Source organism: Lutra lutra, chromosome 7, assembly GCF_902655055.1.
Source record: "Lutra lutra chromosome 7, mLutLut1.2, whole genome shotgun sequence".
Taxonomy (NCBI): domain Eukaryota; kingdom Metazoa; phylum Chordata; class Mammalia; order Carnivora; family Mustelidae; genus Lutra; species Lutra lutra.
The window spans coordinates 30,393,459-30,416,837 of NC_062284.1; the positions used below are offsets into that span (position 1 = coordinate 30,393,459).

Consider the following 23,379-nt stretch of genomic DNA (forward strand, 5'->3'; position numbering starts at 1 on the left):
AACTAGGGTTGATGAGAGCATGGGCTAAAAGCATAGCAGGAAGAGGGAACTTTATGGGCAAAGGTTCCCAGGTAGGAGGGAACAAAGGAAGTTTGAAGAACTGAAAAGCCACTAGCAGGGCTGGATAGGTGCGGGTCCTAAAGGACCTAGAGGCCATACAAGAATTGGGGCCTTTAAGGAAAATAATTGAAGGACTTTAAGCAGTAATGTTTAAAATAATATGATATTATTTTATAGTAACACTTTTATAATGATGTTTTATAATAATATTTTAAATAAATGGTATTGTTATAATAATATTTTATAGTATTTTGTTCCCTTTAAAGCGATCTTTGGTTACAACATAAACAACAATAGACCAATTAGCAGCCCTGTACCAGAGCTGGGTAAGGAATGATAGTGACTGGATTCGGTGGCAGCACAAATGAACGAAGCAGAAGAGTATGAAGAAATAAGGGTAGTGGAGAGCATCTCCCCCATGCTGAAATCCCTCATTCATTTAACAAATGCTTGATGTCCAGATTCAAATCCCACCTCAGACCCTAAAACAGTCTTGGGCTCAGGGATCCTCATCACTAAATCGATAAAACTTGACCGCAGAGGGCAAGACCTAAAAAGAATCAGGGCTCAGCACCTGTGTGGGACAGATGCACGGTCGGTTCTTCGAAGAAGAACCCCTCTGCTGGGCTCTATCACCAGAATCCTCGCCTAGCTCAGCGAAGTCCTTTCGGGTCAGGAACTCCGTTCCCCACTCCCGCCGAAATGGGCCAACACTTGTCTCCTGCCTGGACCAGTGCGACTTTCCAAACTTGCCCTCGAGGGAAATTAAGGATTTAACTTTCCGACTCCACTTAGCAGAGTTTACTTGGGAATTTTCCAAAACGAAGTTGGAAAGAGGAAGTTGGAGAGGCTACTGATAACGTCTCCGGCTCCCGCTCCCTCGAGCCTGGGTGCCGTCCCCAGTGCGGAGCACAAGTGAGCTCCGATAAAGAGCAATGGAAGGTACGGAACAAATTGAAGCCAAACGCCCACCTGCCGCTTTGTAGTGGACTGCACGGGAGGGCGGGGCGGATCTCTGTGACGTCAATGACCACGCCCCCTAAGAGGGCGCCGCGCCTGCGCCAGAACGGCTGCCTCGCTCCCGGAAGTGGAGGGTCTGCACCGAGAGTGCCGCTGGGTCTGGGTGCCCGGAGGCAGAAGCGTTGGCGGAGCTCGTTTGTCCGCCCCCGACCGCCATGTCGTCCTTCGACACCAACCCCTTCGCAGACCCAGTGGACGTAAACCCCTTCCAGGTACAGCCCCAACTCAATTCTCTCTAGTGCCATAGGCCGCGGCCCGGGCCTCTTTCGCTGGAGCGGGAGACGTGGCGTAGAAGAGACAGGCTGTCTGCCCAATGGAAGAATGGGCTCTGAGGGCTGGCCTATCGTAGTGTCTGTGGGGCGGGACTAGCAGCAGGTGTAACTGAGGAGGGGGCGGGGTTCTGTAGCTTGGAGAGGAGTGGTGGGACCCTCTAGCTCCCCGGGTGTCGCCCCTCTGGACGACGACGCTCCTAGCTGGACCCTGCTAGGGAAAGGAACTGAACCAGACGCAGTCAGGGAGACCCCCAGTGTCGGGGAGAGAAGCGACTTCAACTGAGGGGGAAGTGTGGCTACCCCATCCCGCCGTCTTGGGAAGACATCTTCCTTGAGTCACGTTAGGAAAGGGAGTGAAAACTACATGATGGAGAGGTGGAAGCCTCTGCTGGGAAGGAGGAATGTGGGAAGATCCCAAGTTCAGCTCTCCTCCCACCCTACTACCCCTCCCCCAGCCTCTGCCGAAGAGCCAAACTAGCCTACAAGGTGTAGGAGACCCACTGAGATTCGCTAGGAAAGGAAGGTTGGGAGAGGGTGGGTAGCCAACGCACACTGAAATATGGACTTGATAAGAATGCCAAACCTTGGCCATGGGTCTAGTTTGGACTGGGATTTGGCTAGATAGGAGAGAGAGCCCAGGTTTAGGGAGTGGGGAGGGCCTCAGGGTCTTGAAGCTCAAGAAGTGCGATCTGATGGACCTGTGTGTGTTGTTAGGGTAGTTGAGATGTGTTGACCTTTGAGCCGGCCTGATCTTTTGAGCAAAGGATCGCAGAAGAAGTCTTCCTACTTAAAGCTGAAACCTTTCTACCTTTGAGCTGAGGGTGCAGGGGTATTCTTTTTTCCCAGTAAAGGGCTTTGGAAAGCCTGTGAAGCTTATTAGCTCCAGATCTCCTGGGCCTCTTATTTTTTTTTTTTTTTAAAGATTTTATTTATTTATTTGACAGAGAGAGATCACAAGTAGACAGAGAGGCAGGCAGAGAGAGAGAGAGAGAGAGGGAAGCAGGCTCCCTGCTGAGCAGAGAGCCCGACGTGGGACTCGATCCCAGGACCCTGAGATCATGACCTGAGCTGAAGGCAGCTGCTTAACCCACTGAGCCACCCAGGTGCCCTGGGCCTCTTATTTTATGTCTGCTCAAAACCAGTTCTAGGGAAACTTAATTGCGCTGACTGGTGATTTATGAGCCCCAAGGTTTCTGCTCTGTCAGGATGTCACCAGGCACATTAACTCATCATGCTTGTATTTTATTCTGGTCACTGGCAGCTGCAAAGTTTCCTGCAGATGTCGGGGAAGTACTTAGAGGGGTCCTCCTGCAACTCTCTGCCTGAGTTTTCTCACCTTGAATTCCTTCAAGGATCAGAGCAAAAACAAAGGAGACCAGCAGGGAATAATTGTATACTATCAGAGTCAACATTCTGTCGCTCTTTCTTGGTCTCAAGGTATTTAGTCAAAGGGAGCCCTTAGGGCAAATTTTAGTAGCTTGGTCTTTGTAACGTCCTGAACATTCCTCTTGCGGCTTAATGCTTCTTGATGGAACCTTTGCAGGGACCTTGTCTCATCTCTATTAGTTGAGTAAAGAAAAAACATTTGCGTCTTTCTTTTCTGTCAGTGTCATCTGGTAAGAGTTTAATTTAATTACAAAACTGCTTTATAACACTGGACTTTGAGTTTTATTAAGGATCTAGTAGTCTCTTGGAACGCGTTCTGTGTAATGGTTGGCTTTTTTTTTTTCTTTTTCCTGTCAGAATCAGAAATAAAATGTCTGTTTCTATCTGAGAGGCAGTCCTCCGGAGATGCAGAGAATTTGTCTCCAGCGGTAGCATTGGACGAGATAATTGGCCTGAGTGCTGCCCTGTATTAATAGCAGCTTGAAAGTCTTAGGCTTAAACCACATCTTCAGCCCCAGGAGTGATTGTGCAAATTGTGGTAGAAGTAACTTCTGCATTCAAGCGAGACAGTCTGTCCGTCAGGCAGCTCCAGGATATGGCAGGACAGGAAGCAGCTGTGGTCCTGTAAAGAGCAGCATCTGGTGGGGAATTCTGTGTGGGAAGACGGAAGCTGGCTGGCTGTGACTCTGCTCCTTCTTACGCTGGACTGGGTTTTTCCTCTTGGCACACAGCCCCACGGGGAGAAGGAGCTTTGGACGTGGGGCCTTCAAGCTCTCCTGGAGAGCCGCCCTCCCCATCCTTGTGATGGAAGTGTTTGCTTCCCTGACTTCCAGGGCTGGGACATTGGGAGGGTGTAGCCCTGGGGTGACTAGGTGTGAGCCCAGCTTCATTTACCCAGGGTGTTAGCACAGAGCTCAGGAGAGAGTAAGGGGAGTGGCGATAGGCTCCACAACTGTCACACCTAGCTAGCTTTCAGAGCAGAGTCATGTTTTCTGTCACTCCATGGTGGGTTATGAAAGTATGCTTAGTGTTCAGAGTCCATGGTGGACTGTTAAAGAGTCAGGGCATCCTCAGAAATCTATTGTAACCCCTTAGTCTAGAGAGGAGGAAACCAGGAACCCAGTGAGGATGGGGCATGCTAGAGTTACCAGCTAATTCGCAGCAGGAAGGAGCACATACTGGTCTTAAACTGCATTGGGGTTATTTAGGCCTGCTAAGGAAAGAATGTATCTTCATCATCACTGCCCCTGTTTTTTTTTTTTTTTAATATTTTATTTATTTGTTTATTTGACAGAGAGAGAGAGAGAGATTCGGTGAGAGAGGGAACACAAGCAGGGGGAGTGGGAGAGGGAGAAGCAGGCTCCCAGTTGAGGCGGGAGCCTGATGTGGGGCTCAATCTCAAGACCCCGGGATCATGACCTGAGCCGAAGGGAGATGCCCAACGACTGAGCCATCCAGGTGCCCCAACTGCCCCCATTCTTGAAATGAGAGTACTGGTAAGGTTGATTAGTACTAGTTAAGTAAGTTTTAATTAGTACTCACTAATTAGTGTTAGCTATGCAAGTCCCTCCCCCCACCACAGTGTGTGAGGCTGGAATATTACAGATTATACTGTGCTTTTTAGCAGCATAGCTTCTGAGTAATACCAGTCCTGAAAGGTACTCAGGGTTATGTAGTCAAATAAATTTGGGAATCACTCTGTATTCCATTTTTGTTGCAGATTGGCAAGGCTTGTTATTTTGTGAAAGGCTCTGCACAATCTTACAGTAAAGACATTTGCTCAACTTTGTCTGACCCAGCACTTCCCAAAGTTATCCAGCCATGGAATCCTTTTTCTGCCAGCTCTTGTAATAGGCCATGCAACTTCCGCTGTGCCTTTAAATTTAAAGAACCCTAGGCTTCTTTGCCTAGAGTTATAATTGGGATTCTTAGCAAACTCCCTGCCCAGTAAGAGCTGTAAGCACAGAGTTGTCACAAGAGCGCAGCAAAGGTTTTTACCAAACTTCCAGGAGGAAGCAGGAAACTGCAAGCCAAGGATTACGGATTTCACAACATCCCCAGCACTCCCTCACCCCCCTGTTATTGTGGTGCCTCTGCTCCACCCTCTCTGGGTTTGCTCCCCAAAGCTTCTCAGGAAGGGCTTGTTGGGTGGGGAAGGAGAGGGCTAGAGGTGGGCACTGGCGCACCGGTTGGAGTTTTCAGCAGCCTGCTGGCAAGCAGGTCACCCAGGCCCGTGCCAGGGCCACTTTCCTCCTGGGCGCATCTGCCACGTTGCCTCAGGCAGACGGCGTTGATCTTGAGGAGGGGGAGTAAAGTGGCTGGCGGCACTTGAACAGACAAAACCTTTCAGTGTCGAGCATTGCCAGATCACACAATATCACTTTGACACTTGCCTCCTCGAAATTAAAAGATAATCTCAGCAGTGTGGCTGCTTCCCAAGGATTTAAAACGTTTCTCTCCTGTGGGAGGAGAAAGTGGTGGCAGAAACGTGGTTTGGGCGTGAACAAAGCTCCCTGCTCAGACATGGAGGCTTTGCCACTTCCCAGAGAGGGTGGGCTCCAGCTTGACTGTAATTGCGGGGATTCTTAAACCCACCAGATGGGCCCGTTAGAACTTTCCTGCGGAATAGGAGCACTGTCTCGAGAAAGTTGAAAACGGTGAAGTTCAGACAGTGGGAGTCCAGACAGCTGCCAGACTGGGGGGTGGGGGGTGGGAGTCGTCTCCCTGCCTCTAGGGCTGGCACCTGGAGCCAGGCTGGGTGCTAGAAAGTGCCTGGCTAGAGACACAGTGGAACTGGAGCCCCACACTTCCGTTGTCTTTGCGGCTACTTGGAGTAGAATAATCCCGTGTTCCGAGCAGTGATAATACTTAACCAGGACAAACAAGGGGTTCTCGCCGCTCTTTCAGAGAAGAGCGCGGTGTGCATTAGCAAGGCATGACCTGTCCAGCAGTGCTCCCTTGAGATGGCTGACACATTTAGGCACATCACTGAGCTCCGGCCGCTCCAAGGGCCTGCGCAGGAGACAGGGTAAATGAGCAGCACATGACCTGCCAGAGCTTCTGATCTGTTCACGGTAATGCGGGTATGATGAGGGCAGTCAAGACTTGCCAGAAGGAGCTGTGACGGATCTGAGGAGGAAAGGTAGAGTCCTGTGGTAGACAGGGATAGGCGGGGTGCAGAGAGCCGGCTGGATGGGAAGAGAGGGTAGTTCCTATTTCAGGTAACGAAGCTTCCACATGCTGTCGCCGCCCAGCCCCAGTCATGTCTTCCCCCCACTTCTCCCACCGTGGGCCTGGACACGTCCGCTACTTGAGGCACACTCAGTTGCTCGGCCAGTCCCTCTGGTGGTTCTCTCTGTCCTGGCCTCTTTAACGCTGGGACTCTCACCACCTTCCTCCTATTTGCAGGCTGTGAAACCTGGAGTTCTGTCCTTGACTTTGTTCTCACTGTAGACCTCTCTGAGTAAGTTCTTCCACTTGCATTGTAGCCGGCACGCGGGGTGCAGGACCACGTGGCCCCGGGGACCCAAACAAAGCAGGTTCAGCCACTTGCCCCTGACTAAATCCAGAGGCAGAGAGCTGAGCGGTGGCGAAACAAGTTTATTGCCGTGAGGCTGAGCCCGGGAAGACGGCGGGCTGGCATCTCAAAGACATCTCCAAAGTGTTGGGGGGAGGGAAGGCTTCCAGGTTTATCTCCTGAAAGTGTGGGACAAAGGTCGGTGGGTATGTGCCAGGTAGGCCATGATGGTTAAATCGCTCGTTGTCTTCAAGTCAGTCACGTGTGGAGTCTTGTGGCTCCGACAGCCCTTGTTGCTTCAGGGGGTAGTTTCGGTTCCGGCAGAGGATGCTTTGCCCTCAGGGTCTTCAGCCTGCACCCTGGGAGGAGCCGGGAAGAAGCAGCCAGCTAGAATGCTTGAGGTCAGAACAGGGTGGGTGGGGTGGGCGGGGGAGGGGGGTGTTGTCCTCTCCCACTGTGGCTTCCAAGTAGCATCTGCGTCCCGCCATCCCAGGTCTAGAGCTCTAGGGGCGCCGGGCTCACTCAGCTGGTAGAGTGTGACTCTTGATTGTTGTGAGTTCAAGAAAACAGATAAACCAACCACATCTAGGACTCTAGCCCTCACCTCCTCCTGAGCTTCAGACCAGTATTCCCACATCTTGCCTGCAGGTTGCCTGCTAGTCAAGCAGACCTCATCCATAGGTATCTCCAGACCAGCTTGGTATCTTCTCCGGGCCTCTCCCTGCTCCCACACGCCCACTCCTGAAAAACTTGTTCTTCTTCCACTGTGATCACTGCCCTTGTTCACCAGTCACCCAAGCTGGCCACCCTGTCCCTCAACTTCCCTTTCCCCTTTCTGGCTCAGAGAATGGCGGAGCCCATGGCATCTCCCCAAGCAAGGTGTCTGGAGTCTGTCCCCCCTTCTCCACTCCCAGCTGTCATGCCAGTTCTCTCTGTCACCCCTGTGGACTGTGGTCCCGTCCAGGCCTCTCTCCCTATTCACTGCACTGTCCTCACTGTGGCAGACACCCGTCTCCAGTTGTCCAGCACTGCCCACAGGTGGAGTCCAAACTCTGGCAGCCTGGCCTAACCCCTGCTTCAGGCTGGTTCCTTGGCATTCCTGGCTCCTCTCTCTCTACTCTTCACTCCACAGCCATCGGAGCCTTCTCCTGTGTAGAGGCTGCTTTAATTTTTTATTTATTTTTATGATTTATTTTATTTTATTTTTCTAAAGATTTTATTTATTTGATAGAGATCACAAGCAGGCAGAGAGACAGGCAGAGAGAGAGGAGGAAGCAGGCCCCCTGCTGAGCAGAGAGCCTGATGGGGGGCTTGATCCCAGGACCCTGGGATCATGACCCGAGCCGAAGGCAGAGGCTTTAATCCATTGAGCCACCCAGGTGCCCCGATTCATTTTATTTTTTAAAGATTGTTTTAGAGCAGGGGTAGGGGCAGAAGGAGAGGGAGAATCTCAAGCAGATCCCCCACTAAGCACAGAGCCCAACCCTCATCTTGATCTCACCACCCTGAGATCATGACCTGAGCCGAAACCAAGAGTCAGATGCTTAACTGAGCCACTCAGGCACCCCTAGAAGCTGGTTTTAAGCGTCAGACTTGAGCACCGGAAACCTGAGTCAGGTAAAAGGACCCACAGTGACCCCTGTAGCTGAATGCAAACAGGCTTGTTAAGTGACCCAGCACAGAAGATCCCTGAGCCCCGGCTGACCAAATGGGCTGCTTACACCCAGGCACAGGTACCAAAAAAGGAAAATTCCATACGTTCCCATACCTCCTCACTTCCCCTTCCCGACAGCCCCCTCTCCCCTGCCCTGCCTCGTGGCAGACTGTCTCTCCTTTGCTGTCCTGCCTGCTGCTTCCTTGCAGGGTTTTCAGTAAACTTCAATGTCCTTGGTCCTGCCTTGGGTGAATTCTGGCAGCCCCCCTACTGGGTCACCCCACATCCTGTAGAGCTGCTGTGCCTTTGCAAATGCTGCTCTTGCCTCCCTCCTCCATGCTTGCTACACGTCTGTCATCACTCAAGATCCAGCTCAGGCAGCGCCTGAGTATACAGCCTTCCCTGCCTCCCCGAGCGCTTAGTCCCTTCTTCCCCCGTGAAGGTGCCTGGCCTTGCCTGCTTCCAGGGTGCCTCCTGCCACACTTCCCCTCCTGCCTACTGGTTCTCTGCACTGTCCGCTTCTTGAGGGCAGGAACCAAGGCTTTTTTCCAGCATCCTAGCCCTGTGCTTGGTGTGGTATGGTTTGCGTAGGGAGGAGACAAAGGTGGAAGGAGGGGGCAGGTGGTCGGTGTGACCGCAGACAGGCCCTGCCCAGAGCGCGGGCGCCAGGGCCAGGAGGGCCTTGGGAGCCCAGCTGGTGGTTTAGCCTCACTTTCCTGGGCTGCAGGAGAGAGAGGCCCTGCCTGCACCTTGCTCATTTGGTGGGTCCTCAGGCTCTTTTTAAAAATGCGTGGGTACATGTGCTTTGAAGGGAAAAATAATGTAATCACATGGAAAATTTGGAAGACAAAATAGATCATTGCAATTTCTTGCCTTTTGAAACCATTGCTATTTTGATGCATTTTCCTGCCAGTCTCTTTATATGAGCACTTTTGACAAAATTGTTATTTGGGATTCATATAACAAAGCACTTTTCTGTGTTGCTGCCCTGTGTCTGTAGCTATGATTTTTAACAGCTGTTTAGACCATTGGGGGGATGTGTACCAAAACATTCTTTGCTCACTGTCATTGGACGTTTAAGTTGATTCTGGATTTTTTTTTTTTTTTTTTTTTGGTAATTTATTTCTTAGAAAGAAAGTGAGAGTGAGTTGGGGGAGAGGCAGAGGGAAAGGGAGAGACAGAATCTCAAGCAGACTCCTCGCTGAGCTCGGAGCCCTACGCAGGGCTCCATCTCACGACCCTGAGATCATGACCTGAGCAGAAACCAAAATCAAATGCTCAACCAACTGAGCTGCCCAGGCGCCTCTGATTTTTTCCCTCCTGTTGTAAATACTGGTGCAATAAACATCTTTGCAGATCCAGATTTTTACGTATTTTTATCCTATTTCCCCAGGATGGGTTCTCAGGTAAGAGACTACCAAGGTTCACTGTGGCTTTTTTCACTTGGGACCCAGCCAGCCAGTCTGGGGACGATTGCCCTTTTTAGTCATATGACACACAGCCTTGTCTAAAACCAAATAGGATTTCACAGAGGTTCCAAAGTCTTGGTAACTGCCTCTCAAAGAGAATGGCTGAGTGTTTTGTTGTTGTTATTCATGAGGTGTTTATTTAATGTGTTTATTTGGAGCCTGAAATAAATCCCACACGGGGAGCTTGGGTGGAGTGTAGGATGGCAAAGTCACAGCTCAAGCGCAGCCAGGACCTGTGACATGGAAAGTGACTGCCAGACTGGAAACAAGTATGTTTTTCCCCGGCCCTTCCTGGCCGAGCTCCAGCCTGCCTGCCTGCCCGCCTCTTTTCCCTCCGTTCCCTGACACTGCGTCTCCACGAAGGGTTTCCCTTCTCCAGTGGTGGTGGGCCTCTCCTCCCCTCCGGGGTCTCCCCTCCCTTCTCCTCCCCTCCCTTCTTCACTCTGCCCTGGGCTCTTGTGCTGTGCACACATGTCTCTGCTAGGATCATCGATCATTGGCTCTGGTAGGGCAATGCACCCTCTTTGTGTTGGTGTGTCCCTCACCCCCGGACTGTTCCCCGAATGGAAAGAACTGAGTGCAGGCGAGTTTTCTTTGTTACAGATTCGGCAAAGGCATCAGGCAGTCTGAGTCCTTTGTGTACCAAGTGGGTTTTGTGTTACCTCTCTATAGGTGAAACTTAGCTCTTGCCATCTCTTGAAATAACTACTTGACCCACTTACGAGTCAGCTGACGTTTGGCGAGTAGGAAAGGACGTAGCTGCTGTGGGCTTCTTATTTGTGGTTCGGAGTAGAAGCTGAGGGTCTTCATTCAGACCAGCCAGTGTGGTCTTTCGTGCAAGACTCTGCATGTCTCCGGCCATGAGTATCCCCCAAGGACTTCCTGAAGTCCAGGAATAAAAAACCGAACAGAAACCGTTGTCCTGGTCAGTCACATGCCCTGTGTTCCTCAGGAGCGGGGTTCCTTCATTCAGTCACACATGGAGCACCTTCTGTTTGTTAACTGCAGCAGGCTTTGGGTGTGCACTGCTGAACAAGCCTTCCCCTCTCAGGCTTGCCACTGTGTCCCTGGAGATAGACAAATTCAGGATCCGGCTCAGCCACTATCCCTGCGATCTTGGACAAACCTACTTCCCCTTTGTGAGCTGGGGCTTTCTCCAGCCTCAAACTAAAGAAAATCATTCCTTGCAGGGTGGTCATGATGTTGAAGTTGGGGATGGGGGGGTGTAGCTTTTCTTGGCCAGGGCTGCTCAGCTGAGCTGCAGAGCACGGAAGCTGGTTGAAGTGAGGGTTTTCTCCACTCTCTCAAGGATGGATTAGAATCAGAACTATTGTAGATGCACGGGGGAGAAGGCAGCTCATTGCAGACGGTGGCTGCCTTAGGGCATTGGGCCATAATTCTTTCAAGGAATCAGGTTGAAGAAGGCTGGTAGAACCTTCATATCTGACGGCTTCACAACATGACCTGTTCTGGGGTGACTAGAACTTCACTCTAGCATCACTGTGTAATCCTGGCACATAGTAGATCCCCAGTAAATGTCAGCTCCCTTCCTCTCCCACCAGGCCTAAGCTTCTCATCTTTCAGAAGGAGCCCAGGCCTGCCTGAGTGTTCTAGGCCTCTCTTCTGAGGCAGGGTGCTCGTGGGCCCTGGGGCTGCTGCAATGGCATGGGCGCCCCCTAGCTTTGGGGCAGTACCTCCCCAGAGAAAGTGGAGGAGAGCACGCAGCAGGTACTCTCGAACATCAGCTTCGAGATCCCATGAGATTCTGCTCCACATCAGGCCCTTCACCAAACACTAGAAGCTGGAAGTTTGAACTAGACACAGAGGCATCTGGCCACAGAGGTTTATGGCCTGCTAGCTGAGGCAGTATTTGTGGTGAATCTAGTGAGGGGTCCAGGACCGAGTGCTGAAGATTTTAGAAAAAAAGAGGAGAGAGCTCACCATAGGCAGAGTAGTCAGCTCGCCCACCCCCAGAATCCTCTTCTGGCTGACCTTGGTAAAGGAAATGACCTCTCTTTATGGTCTGGAGGTTGCCTGTTAAGACGTATGCGCCTCAGGCAGACATGTGGGCCAGCACCCGAAACTGCTACCAGAGCCACCTCTCTGTCCTCTGTCCTGTGACACAGACTCAGGTAACCAGTTCCCTGGATGGTGGATCTGATTTCAGTGACTTCAGCTCACACAGTCTGCTGTGGCTTGGTGCTTTGCTGAGTCGAAAAGGGGAACAGAGCCCGAGCCCCAAATCTTTCTTGCCAGAAGCCAGCCCAGTGATTCTGGGAGATATCTGCTAATCTTTCAGCCAATGAATAACCTCAAGGCCAGTTCCTCCAGCTCAGCTGGCCTTCTGAACCTCACCTTGTCATTTTGTCCCAAGTTGTAGGGGCCACTAGGCGGGGATGGTGGCCAGCAGAGGAAATTGGATGGGGTGCAGAGAGATGAGGTATCCAGAGAGAAGAAGGGAGTTGGAGCTGCATACCCAGCTCTGGGCTAGGCCCGGGGGCCAGCCAGTCAGTCTCACCGGTCAGGAATCAGAGACGAGAATTGGTGTGTGTGAAAAACATCAGAGAGAACACTCACAACTGACCCTTGGTTTTGTGAATGTACGGAATAGGGAGCCAGCCATTTTGAGACCTAAGACAAGTACAGTGCCATGGTTAGGGTCTGTTTCCACATCTGACATGTGAGGGGATTGTCCTCTGAAGGTCTGTCTCATGTGAATACCGTTTGAGAATCCATTTAGTGGAGGTGAAGCTGGGCCAGCAGAACAGGAGCATGTGGACCGTAGTGAGGGTTGGGGGTTGGGAGGGTTAGATACACAGAGACGGGCCAGGGGAGGCCTTGTAACCGGGAACTTGGCAGAGTCCAGTGGCCCTGAGCCCATCCTTTACAGCTCTTTCTTCCAGAGCCCATGCGTCGCTGTGGAGCTGGACCTGAGCCTCGTACCTATTACATGTGGGGGAGGGGGAGGGGAAGGTATGGATGATAGAGGGTGCGGAGGGGGCAGGATGAGGCCACTGCCTGTTGACCTTGGGCCAACCGGGGGATGCTGGGGAGAAGGAGATGACAGGGAGTGCTGTGCAGGCCCTAGGCCAGAGGGCTGGCCTTGGCAGAGGTCAGATGGGGAAGGGAAGACTCAGGAAGGAAAACTCAGGAAAAGACTGTGTTCTGAGGACATTTTTGGATTTTTTGAAAAGAATCCAGAAAAAAACCCCAAAAACATTTTCCCGGCTTTTCATCTGAGCCCTTCATGCCTCTCTATTCCTAGCAAGTGTGCCTGATTTAATAAAACCAGCACTGGCAGCCAGCAGCACGTTTTTGTTCCAGAACCTTAAACTGTCCTTTAAAAATGGAGAGGAATAAGTGCTTCCTGTAAAATAATAAATACAACAGTAGAGAAAGGTTATGAAGTAAAAAATAATTCTCTACACCACCGCCCCCCATGGCCCCCCACGCCCCCAGTCCCTGGAGGTAAATGCTGTGAACCATTTTGAATGTGGAAAGGACACTAACAAGGACATGGGTGGTATCTATTCCGAGGTCTCATAGTGGGAAGCTTGTTCTGGGTCTTTCCTGGGAAGTCATTGGGGCTGAACTTGTCCTTTTCCAGGAGAAGAGATCACAGCTCTGGTGTGGCAGGGGCTGGGCACAGGAGCCTTCCCGAGAGGCTTTTCAGGGCACCAGGAAGGGGCTCAGCAGTGTCCCTCCAGCCAGGTATCCCTGGGAGGGGCCAAGGGACGGTGTTGTCCCTTCCCTTCATCAAGGTTCTCTCTTCTCCCGGGTGTCTCACGGCTGTTTTTTGTTACCTTCCCAGGATCCCTCTGTGACCCAGCTGACCAGTGCTCCACAGGGTGGCCTGGCGGAATTCAATCCCTTCTCAGAGGTTGGTGAGCATGCCCTCTTTCTGAGTCCCTGGGCCCTCTGGCTGGTGCTAGGTTTCTGGGGCAAGGAGCCTTGGCAGTGACAGAAACAGCTCTGAGAAACTTCCGTCCTCAAAGGGATAGCCCTAACATGGGCTTGGGGTGGGGGGAAGGGTGAAGAAGTCACCAGTTCTTCCCTTGGGATCTGTGATCTGGGCCCTTCCCTGAAGAGAGCAGGACTGTGCTGGGGAGCTGGGGCTCCAGCAAGAGACCAGAGGTGCTGGGTGAAGCACCACACTGCCCAGTGCCTGAGGCTCAACTGATGGCCAGGAAGTCGCAAAGGTAGGCCCAGGCCTGCCCTCGGGGCAATGCCCCTCACTGGCAGGCTGACCGGTGCAGCTACTCACCTGCCTCCTTTGGTGTATCCCATGCAGACAAATGCAGCGACAACTGTTCCTGTCACACAGCTCCCTGGGCCCTCGCAGCCGGCGGTTCTCCAGCCTTCAGTGGAACCAACCCAGCCAACCCCCCAGGTACTATTAACAAAGATCCTTTTAGCCTCTCCTTTCCAGCAAGGGAAGCCCCCAGACCAGTAGCTGAGCCCTGAGATTGGGAGTGGGGGTGGACAGAGGGCCTTCATTCCCAGCTCCCCTTCAAGGGCCCTCTTGACCTTGGAGCTAGTCATTTGCATGTGGAGGGTCTGCTCAGCCAGCCTCGATCCTCACCCCGCCCCACTACTACCACCAGAAACTAAGCTCTGCTTACCAGGCTGGAGTCCTTGGTGTCTTGAACAAGAGCATTTGCCCCTGTTTTGGCATTCCAGATCCTCCTGGAGCCTTTGGTTTGTCCTCTCTTATTCGGGGCCCAGAATCTCTCTTCCTCTCTCACTCTCACTTTTCTTTTTTTTACCTCTTTCATTCCTGTCTTCCTTCCTATTGCCCTTTGTCCCTTCACCAAATGCTGGGGCTCTGGTCTGCCTCATGCCTGACCCTCTCTGCCATCACCTCACTACCCTGCCCTCCTGCCCCCCATCCCCTCTACCCCTGGTGGCCGTGGCCCTCAGTGGAGTGTGTGTTGCAGCTCCTGCTTAGACAGGCCAGCGAGTTCCTGCCTACCAGACTCCTGGCAGTGAGGGAGCTCTCAGAGAGGCAGATGCTGCTAGGAGGAGATAGTATTCTCAGAGACAGCTACACGCGAAAGCTTCCGAAGGTAGGCAAAGTGTAGATGAGCCTGAGTGAGGGCAAAGCCTGAGCCGGGTTTTGGACTCTCATGGGCCCCAAGCTGCTCCCACCATCTGACTGGACTTGGGAGGGAGGGCCAAGACCCTCAGCAGGGTCCAGTGTGGTCAGTTCTGGTCCTGCTTTTGCCCCCGGAGCCTGAAACTTACCTCCGAAGGCAGCCTCAGCTCTTCGGAGAACTCTTTTTGGAGAGAGCGAGAGAGCGAGTGTGGGTATGAGTACACGCGCACGCACACGTACGTATGTACACATAACACCTGGCTGGTCATCCCGCAAGGTGACTGGTTTGAGATCCGCTGCCTAAGGACTGTAGACTTCAGGAGGAGCCAGGCGCCCGTGGCTGTAGCGCCTGGCAGGAGCGGGGCCCAGGACCCTGCACTGGAATGCCTCACATGAAGCTCCCTGGATGCCTCCCTGGAGGCCTTGCTCTTCCTGGACAGGGGATAAAGCTTGGACTGTGCATGTCACCAGAGCCGGGCAGAGCAGGGCCCAGCCGAGGGCGCTGGCCTGGGGTGTACCCGGTTGCAGTTCAGGTGGACATCAGGGGGCTGCTCCTGGGGGTGGGGTGGGGTGGGGTGGTGCTTAAATCCCTGAGGCCCTAGGTGCGTTTTGGTCAGCCCTCCAATGCCTCCCCCCTGCACTCACTGCTGGCAGGTTTGTACTGTGTCCCCTTCACACACGCACCCTCCAGGCTCTTCAGGTGAGGTGTGGCTCTTCGGGTTTCTGTAGAAGGTAGTCTCTTGTGAGGCCATTTTCCCTTTGCTGTTACCCCAAAGGTCACTGTAATTGAACTTTGCCTGGATTCTAGAATGGGGGGTAGTTCTCTAATCTCAAGCCCAGGGAAGAAGGGGAGACAAGCCCTGCCTAAGGCTGGTTAACACCTAAGAGGACAGAGGTGTTGAGGCAGTAGGAGATAGTTCGCCTTGGCATCTCTTTGGTGGTCTCTGGTACCCCAGACACCATGGGGCTGGAATTGGCTCTCCCTGCCGGGGGAAAGGCCCTCCCACCTTCAGCTCAGGCTGATGCTGTCCCTCTGTCTCCTGTGTCCGGCTGCCCCCACCCTCTGTGTCCCCCAGGCCGTGGCCTCCGCAGCGCAGGCAAGCCTGCTCCGGCAGCAGGAAGAACTGGACAGGAAAGCAGCTGAACTAGAGCGCAAGGAGCGGGAGCTGCAGAACACAGTGGCCAACTTACACGGTAAGGGAGGCTGCCAGCCTCTGGGCCAGCCTGCCTGATGCAGGAGCCTTCCCTGAGCCTGCTCGGGCCAGAGCAGCCCTGGAGCTTTGTTGGGCTGTAGATCATCTCAGCGGCGCTGGTGCCAGTGCCCAGAAGGGCAGCAAGGTGGAGGCCGGGAGACCTGCAGTGTGGTCCTCAAACTATAAATTGTTTCCATGCTCCTTCCCAGCTCTGGAGGGTTTTGCTAGAGTAGGGCACTGGTCCTGTGTGCGACTCCCCCTCATCTTTGTGATGATGACTCCTTCTGTTTATGGGCTGGTTGTTCATAAAAATAATGACTTAGGCCCTCTTGCTCCATTTGGGATCCATTATCTTGTAGTGGCTTGTGGATATTCGTGCCCCATGCCACTTTGCCCATCCCATTCCCTACCCATAGTGACTCTGACTCCCACTTGCCGGCCTCTTCTGGGAGCCCTGGTTTGGCCCATAAACTCCAGGAGTATGCACCCCACATGCTGCTACAGAGGCTAAGCCTGACTGCATTGCTTGTTCACCCACAGTAAGAGAGAACAACTGGCCGCCCCTGCCCTTCTGGTGCCCTGTCAAGCCCTGTTTCTATCAGGATTTCTCAGTGGAGATCCCTGCCGACTACCAGCGGATATGCAAGATGCTGTACTATCTCTGGATGTGTGAGTCTGGGGTCGTCTTCTGAGCTCAAGGGGGAAGTGGGATGTAACTCCAGAGCTCTGTCCTTGCTCTGGCTGCTCCTCACTGCAGACTCCAGCCTTCCTCAGGGCTGGGCTGGTGTTGGGGTGGGGGTTGCCTTCTGGCCACACATTGGCCCTCCACTGTCTACTCCCTGTCCTGGGAAGCCCCCTGAAAGGGCCCACTCACCCTGGTTCACACCACAGATCGAGTAGGGTGGGACTAGCAGGAGGCTGCAGAGTTCCTCTGGGGCTCATTGCCTGTGAAAGGCCCTCCTTTGGCAAAGGCTTCCCTCCCCACAGGCCTCTTGGCTCCTAGGAATGTGAGCGGATATAAGACCCCCTGTAGCTCCACTGTGGGCCCTCTAGGGCCAGGGACAAGAGTCACTGAAAGACTTCTTCCCCAGGGATCAGCCCTTGAGTCTGCATCTCTTCTTCCCCCTCTGCCCTCCTTCATATGCTTGGGCTGTACCCTCACCTTTTAGGAACTTGGTTTGGTCCCTGGTTTTGCTGTCCCAGAAAAACCAGGATTTGGGAGCTCACCTTGCCTCGGTGCAGACCAAGGACTGGCATTTCTGCTGATGCCCTCACTGTAGGGACCTCACATCCTCTCTGGGGTTGGTTTGCTGGGCCCAGGAGCCCTTCTGTCCCCTCAGCACCAGCCTGTCTCTCTCCTCACCCTCCCCAGTGCATTCAGTGACTCTGTTTCTGAACCTGCTTGCTTGCCTGGCCTGGTTCTTAGTCGACAGCTCCAAGGGAGTGGACTTCGGCCTTTCCATCCTGTGGTTTATCATCTTCACCCCCTGTGCCTTCCTTTGTTGGTACCGACCCATCTATAAGGCCTTCAGGTGAGTGGGGCTGGGGCAAGGGGAGAGTATGGCTAGCATCCCAGGTAGCAGGCCAAGGGCCTTATGCCCAGGGGCCCCATCCCAGTCTGGGAGCAGAACAGGATGGTGGGGGAATCCACTTTCCCATTCTCATCCACAGTGCAAGCAGACGGGGTTCAGGACCCATTTTGCTGAGATGTTGTATCCGGGGTCTGCTCTGAGCACTGTCCTTGGACTAGGCACGGGAGACCTAGAGAGGGGTCCTTGGGCTCCCACCCACTCCCATGCGGTCTGCTGCGTTACTGGGAAGAGGGCAGGGCTTCTTCAGCTCCCTTCCGAGGCTTTAGGGAGTCCACTTTGATAAGCGCTGCATGGCTTATCGCTCCTAGGTTGTTTCCGCCTCTCCCCTGCCTCCCCAGTAACTCTTGAGCCTGCTGAGTACAGACGGGCTGGTGGAGAATAGATACTGTGAGCTCGAGCAGATCTATCTCATAGACCCCTAACGTTTGTGGTGTTGTGCCTCCCAGTTGCTGCTTTCAGGCTTGGGAGCCTAGCAGGCCCCAGGGAGAGGGGGCAGGCGGTGGCTGAACCTTCCCATGCACTCTGCGGGCAGTACGCCAGCCCTCGAGGACATGGGGATGGAGGTTTGGTCTACAGTTCTGTGCTCCCCAAATAGCTTTTTATTTGACCCAGGCCAATGGTTTTATTATTGGGTGTTTCTGTCTTTGGCATCGATTTCCTTGTCTCTTATGAAATGCAGGTACATAGCTCAGAAAATGGACTATTAAGTTCTTTATGTCATCCTCTGGGGAGCAACTTTATTAGCTCTTTGAGTAAGGGGTCAAGCATTGACCCCTTAAACTGGAGGGCAGTTAGTGGCAAGCTGTTTCTGATTATGGCTGTGGCTGTTTGTGTCCTCTGGCCAGTGTGGCTGGTCCACTGGAGCTGTCTGCACTCCCATCCTGCCTTCTGGCTCCTAATGCCAAGCGGGGAATACTGAGGAGTGAACCCCCGGCCCACTTAATGACCTTGGGTTTCCCCTTCTCTCCACAGGTCCGACAATTCTTTCAGCTTCTTCGTGTTCTTCTTCATATTTTTTTGTCAAATAGGGATCTATATCATCCAGTTGGTAGGCATCCCTGGCCTGGGGGACAGGTGAGTCCTGGGGCAGCATGAGGGGGTGATGCTTTGGAGGTGGCCTGACCTCCCTTGCCCTGTCTCCTCGCTCCCGCAGAGCCCTCCGAGAGGACCCATTCTCCACTCTGGCCGGGAAGGTGGGGGGCAGGCTGCCTGGTGTCCTCCTCTGCCCCTCCCATTCTTCCCGGGTCACCACTCACTGCCTCACCTGTTCACCACTTTCTGAGGTGTTGTGGGTGGACTGGCCCCAAACCCTTAGATTACCAGGGTTACGTCCTGTGGAGAATTGCATCCTCTTCCTTTCCTCTGGCCGTTCCCTCCCAGAGGCTGGTGCTGCTTCTACAGGCCCCAGGCGAGCCCTTGGGTTTGGGTAGCTGCTGACAGAGGCCCTGGCCTTTTGTGTACTTGGTGCTGTGACTTTGTCCAGAGACCCTGTAATGTCACGAGCTGGAGCCCCAGCCCCTCTGAACTGGCTTTGAGCACAGAGCCGGCCTGAGTTTCCTGGGTGCTGGAGTCCTCGGCTCAAAATTAGCCTCAAAAAGAAAAGCTGCCGGCTGAGGTTTTCCTTTCTGCCCCAGTGCACAGGGAACATTACAGAAAGGTCAGGCAGCCGCTTGGCTGAGAGCCTGAGCCTGGAGGGGCTGCACTACTTTGGTCCCTTCCCTCCAGCGGAGCTGCCAAATGCAGGGCGGAGGGAGGGGCCTGACTCACCTTGCGCTCCAAGCGTGCCCACTGCCCTCCCGCCACCCCTCATCCATCTTGCCCTGCTGTTTCTGGGCTTGCCCCTTTCTCTTTGAAAATGTCATCACTCACTACCCTCAGTGAGATCCTGGAAGACAGACTGTGGCGTAAGTGCTCTTTGCTTCCCAGGCCGGGAGTCAGAAGGCTGGCATTCTGGTCCAGGCCCGCCCCCCTGTCCTGCCCCCTCATGAGCTCGGCAGCCTCCGGCTTCCCAGCGCCTCCCCACCTCACCTCCCGACCCCCGCGGCTGGGTGGATAGAACCCCCCCTTTCTTGTTATCAAGTATAAAATGCACAGAACATAAAATTTATTTTAGTGATCCCTTAACACATCTTAAAGTAAAAAATTCAGTGGCATTTAGTAGGTCCACAGTGTTAGGCGGCCCCATCCACTAGTTAGTTCTAGGACATTTGCTTCACCCTGAGAGGAGACTGTACTTAGCAGGCATCCTGCTCCCTCCTTCCCAGAGCCCCTGCCAGCCATGAAGCTGCTCTCGCTCGCTCTCTCGCGCTCTATCTGGATCTGCCTTCTCTGGACATTTTGTCTAAATGGAACCATACAGCATGGGGCTTTTTACGCCAGCCTCACTCGGTGTGATGTTTTTAAGGTTCACGCTGTAACATGGCTTAGTACTTCCCTCCTCTTTACGAAGTACTCTTCCATCCGCTTGTCCTTTCATCAGTGGACACACCCTGGGGTAGTTTCCACCTTTTTGCTGTTGTGAACAGTGCTGCTATGAACATCTTTGTACAAGCCTTTGAATACCTGGTTTGGGTTCTTTCGGGGTATGTATCTGGAGTGGAATTGCTGGGTCACGTGTTAAGTCTGTGGTGGGGTGGCCACGGGGTAGGAGGGTTCTCCTGGCTGCACCATTTCCGTTGGCAGTATACGAGGGCTCTCGTTTTTCTGCAGCCTCACCCCTGCTTATTTTATTTTGTTGTATTCCCAACCTAGAGGTGTATCTCACTGTGGTGGGTTTTTTTTGTTTGTTTGTTTGTTTGTTTGTTTGTTTTTAAGTAGGCTCCACACCCAACGTGGAGCCCAGCATGGGGCCTGAATCCAGGACCCTGAGACCAAAACCCAGGGTGTGTCACCAGCTGAGCCACCCAGGCACCCCGAGTGTGGTTTTTGATTGGGATTTCCTGAATAACTAATGATGTTGACCATCTTTATGTGCTTTTTGGCCATTTGTGTTTCTTTGTTGAAGAAATGTCTATTCAGGTCTTCCTCTGGTAATTGGGTTGCCATTTTGTTTTCGAGTTCTTTATATATTCTGGATATGAACTTACCAGATTAACACATTTTTCCCCCCCTTCTTTATATTATTTTTTCATTCTGTGATACTGTCATTTGATGCACAAGTTTTAATTTTGATGAAGTCCAATTTTTTTCTTTTGTTATGTTTTTTCGGTGTCATATCTAAAACCAGTGCCAAACCCAGAGTCATGAAGAGTGAACTCTTTTCTTTAGCTCGTATTAGGTCTCTGATCCATCTTGAGTTAGATTTGTGCCTGGCTGAAGTCAGGGTCCAGCTTCATTGTTTTGCGTGTGGCTGCCCAGCGCCATTTGTTGAAAAGATTGGTGTCTTGGCACCCTTGTCAGAAATCAGTTGATGGGGATGCCTGGGTGACTCAGTGGATTAAGCCTCTGCGTTTGGTTCAGGTCATGATCCCAGGGTCCAGGGATTGAGCCCCCCATCCGGCTCCTTGCTCAGTGGGAAGCCTGCTTCCCCCTCTCCCTCTGTCAAATAAATAAAATCTATAAAAAGATAATAAAAATATTTTTTAAAAAAAGAAATCAGTTGATGGTAGATGTATCAGTTTGTTTCTGGACTCTCAGTTCTTTTCCATTGATCTGTATGTCCTTGTGCCAGTACGGCACTGTTTTGAGAACTGTGGCTTTGTAGTAGGTTTTAAGTCCAGAAATGGGAGACTATCCCCTCTTAGAGATAAGGACACTGGGGCTCAGGAATTTGACATGACTGACTGAAGGCAGAGGGGCTGCCCTGGGTCCTGGCAGGAGTTGCTGAGGTGACAGGATGAATGCAGTGGGTTGGCCAGTGGTCCTCCTTCCCAGGGGTGGGCTTTGGGAGTGATCAGCCAGGCTTTCCGTGTCCCCTAGAGTGGCAGGAAAAGGCCCTCTGCTGGACTACTCCTGTCTGAGGGCAGCATGGGGCCTGTCAGCCTTCACAGAGGCCTGGGCTCTCACAGCCCAAGGGCTTCTGGCCCATGGCTCTGTGCCACAGGGAGGTGCCTGGTGGTGGCCAGTCAGTCTACAGCGGCCACTTAAAGAGCCCCTCATGGGGACCTCCAGGGCCCCCTCTCACTGTGTCCCCTCTGGCTTCCTCCTCCCCGCCTTCGCAGTGGCTGGATCGCAGCCCTGTCTACGCTGAAGCAAGACCACTTGGCTGTGTCGATCATCATGATGGTGGTGGCTGGCTTCTTCACCCTGTGTGCTGTGCTCTCACTCTTCCTTCTGAAGCGGGTGAGTGGTGGGTGCTGGGCCAACAGCAGCCGGAGGAAGAAGGCAGCTCTTTCCTGCCTTCGCCTTGGGGATGCCCATCCCTGGAGGCAGTTGGGCTCCCTGCTCCTGGGCCCCGGAGATCCAGTGACTGTTGTCACCAAGTTTCTGGGTGGGAGGTCAGGCGGGTCCCCAGGGCGCACTTCTCACTGCAGCCTCTTTCCCCAGGTGCACTCCCTGTACCGCCGGACGGGGGCCAGCTTCCAGCAGGCCCAGGAGGAGTTTTCCCAGGGCATCTTCAGCAACAGGACCTTCCGCAGTGCCGCCTCATCTGCTGCCCGAGGAGCCTTCCAGGGGAACTAGTCCTCCTGACTCTCCTTCCTCTACCCCAGCCTTTTCTCTCGCCTGCCTTCTAGCTGCACTTTCCGTGGGTGCCTTAAACGGTGGTTATGCCCAGCACAGACCTGGGGAGGGTCTTGCACAGTCCTTCCTCCTTCCTCAGCTACCAGCTCCATTCTGCCCGAGGGGAGGGGAGGGAGGGACAGGGACTTTTTTTTTTTTTTACACAAGAGAAAAAAGGAAAAAAAAAAAAGCTGTCTTTCCTTCTCTGGTGGTGGTTTGGTAGGTTCGAAGCAGTGGGACTGTAGTTCACTTCCCCTTACACAGGTACATGCAGGCGTGCACGTGCACACACACCCACACACATCACATAGGTGAACACAGTTGGGATCACCAGCTGACCTGGGCCCATGCCAGCTGCAGTTTTATTTCTGCCAAGGTCCTAGGACTCCACTCCTCCCCCAGCAGGCCTGGCCTGCATCTGGCTCCACAGGCCCAGCCTTTGGCTTCCACAGTCCTGCCTTTCTCTCCTGCCTAGGCAGGAGTAGTCTCCCCAGGCCCCCCTTTAGATGAGCTGCAGTCCAGGTGGATGGAAAGCTCTGTTCCCCAGATCACTCTGAGGTGGTCTCTGGGCTTCCAGAGCCTCTGACACGGTCACTCCCAGGCTCTTCCTTGCCTTCTGTTTCTCCCAGATTTATAGCCCTTTAGTGCCCCCTGCACCTTCCTGGTGTGGGAGGCATGTGTGCCCTCTGGGGCCCTCTCTGAGCCCTTGCCCTCTCCCCTGTTGACTTATTGAATGTGCAGTGGGTTTGGCTGGGATTCGGGGATGGAGAGGGATGGAGGACATTGACCCCAAGTAGTCCTTTGCCCAGCCTTTGACAGTTGTCTAAGGGGGTAGAGTCTGACTATCCTGGTGTGGTTTGGCCTTGTTTCGATATCCTCTCCTCCTGAGGGACAGTGGCCCTTAGCTGTGGCCTCAGATTCTTCCCCACTCTGCCTTCTCCCCTCAGCAATATCTCGTGTGTATGACTCTTCGGGGGGCAGAAGAATCAGTCCAGAACTGCATCCCTCTCACTGGACTGATGAGCCACTTTACTGAGGGCTACCCTGTACCCCCCCCCCCCCATGGAACCTAGGTCACCTGTCACTGGTCCTGGGGATTCCTCAGGTGTGTCCCGTGTGATGGGCGCCTGGGAGTCCACAGATAAAACCTGCACCCTGTCCTCTAAAGGCCATCTACAGGGGCGGGTGTGTGGTCTGAGGGGACTTCTCAAAAAGCTGGCCAACTGCCTGCGCCTGGGACCTGGGGCCCACCCCAGGCAGTGTGCAGACTGCCCACTCAGCCCCAGAGCCACTGATCATGGCAGTGACCAAGGTTTTGTACACTTTCTGGTATTTTTTTCTTCATGTACAAATGTATATGTTATGTCTCAATTTTTGTGCTTTAAATAAAAACAAGACATTTTCAGACAACTCTCGTCCTCTTGTCTGGTGGACTTGGGAGGATGGGAGTGGCCAACAGAGC

The 23,379-nt window shown here is 53.2% G+C and overlaps 1 protein-coding gene across 2 annotated transcripts; it reads left to right on the forward strand.

Annotated features, from left to right (window-relative positions):
- Window positions 1-1,114: 1,114 nt before the first annotated feature.
- Window positions 1,115-23,327, forward strand: SCAMP2 (secretory carrier membrane protein 2). Of its 2 annotated transcripts, XM_047735711.1 has the most exons (10): window positions 1,115-1,292; window positions 13,190-13,258; window positions 13,670-13,768; window positions 14,316-14,444; window positions 15,550-15,667; window positions 16,207-16,335; window positions 17,039-17,198; window positions 18,231-18,332; window positions 21,419-21,539; window positions 21,744-23,327. In XM_047735711.1, the coding sequence occupies exons 1-10, from the start codon at window positions 1,236-1,238 to the stop codon at window positions 21,876-21,878; spliced, it is 1,119 nt and encodes a 372-aa protein (XP_047591667.1). In that variant the 5' UTR covers window positions 1,115-1,235; the 3' UTR covers window positions 21,879-23,327. The 2 variants fall into 2 exon arrangements, with proteins under 2 accessions (XP_047591667.1, XP_047591668.1); XM_047735712.1 differs by lacking the exon at window positions 14,316-14,444 and having other exon boundaries at window positions 1,117-1,292.
- The last annotated feature ends 52 nt before the right edge of the window (window positions 23,328-23,379 follow it).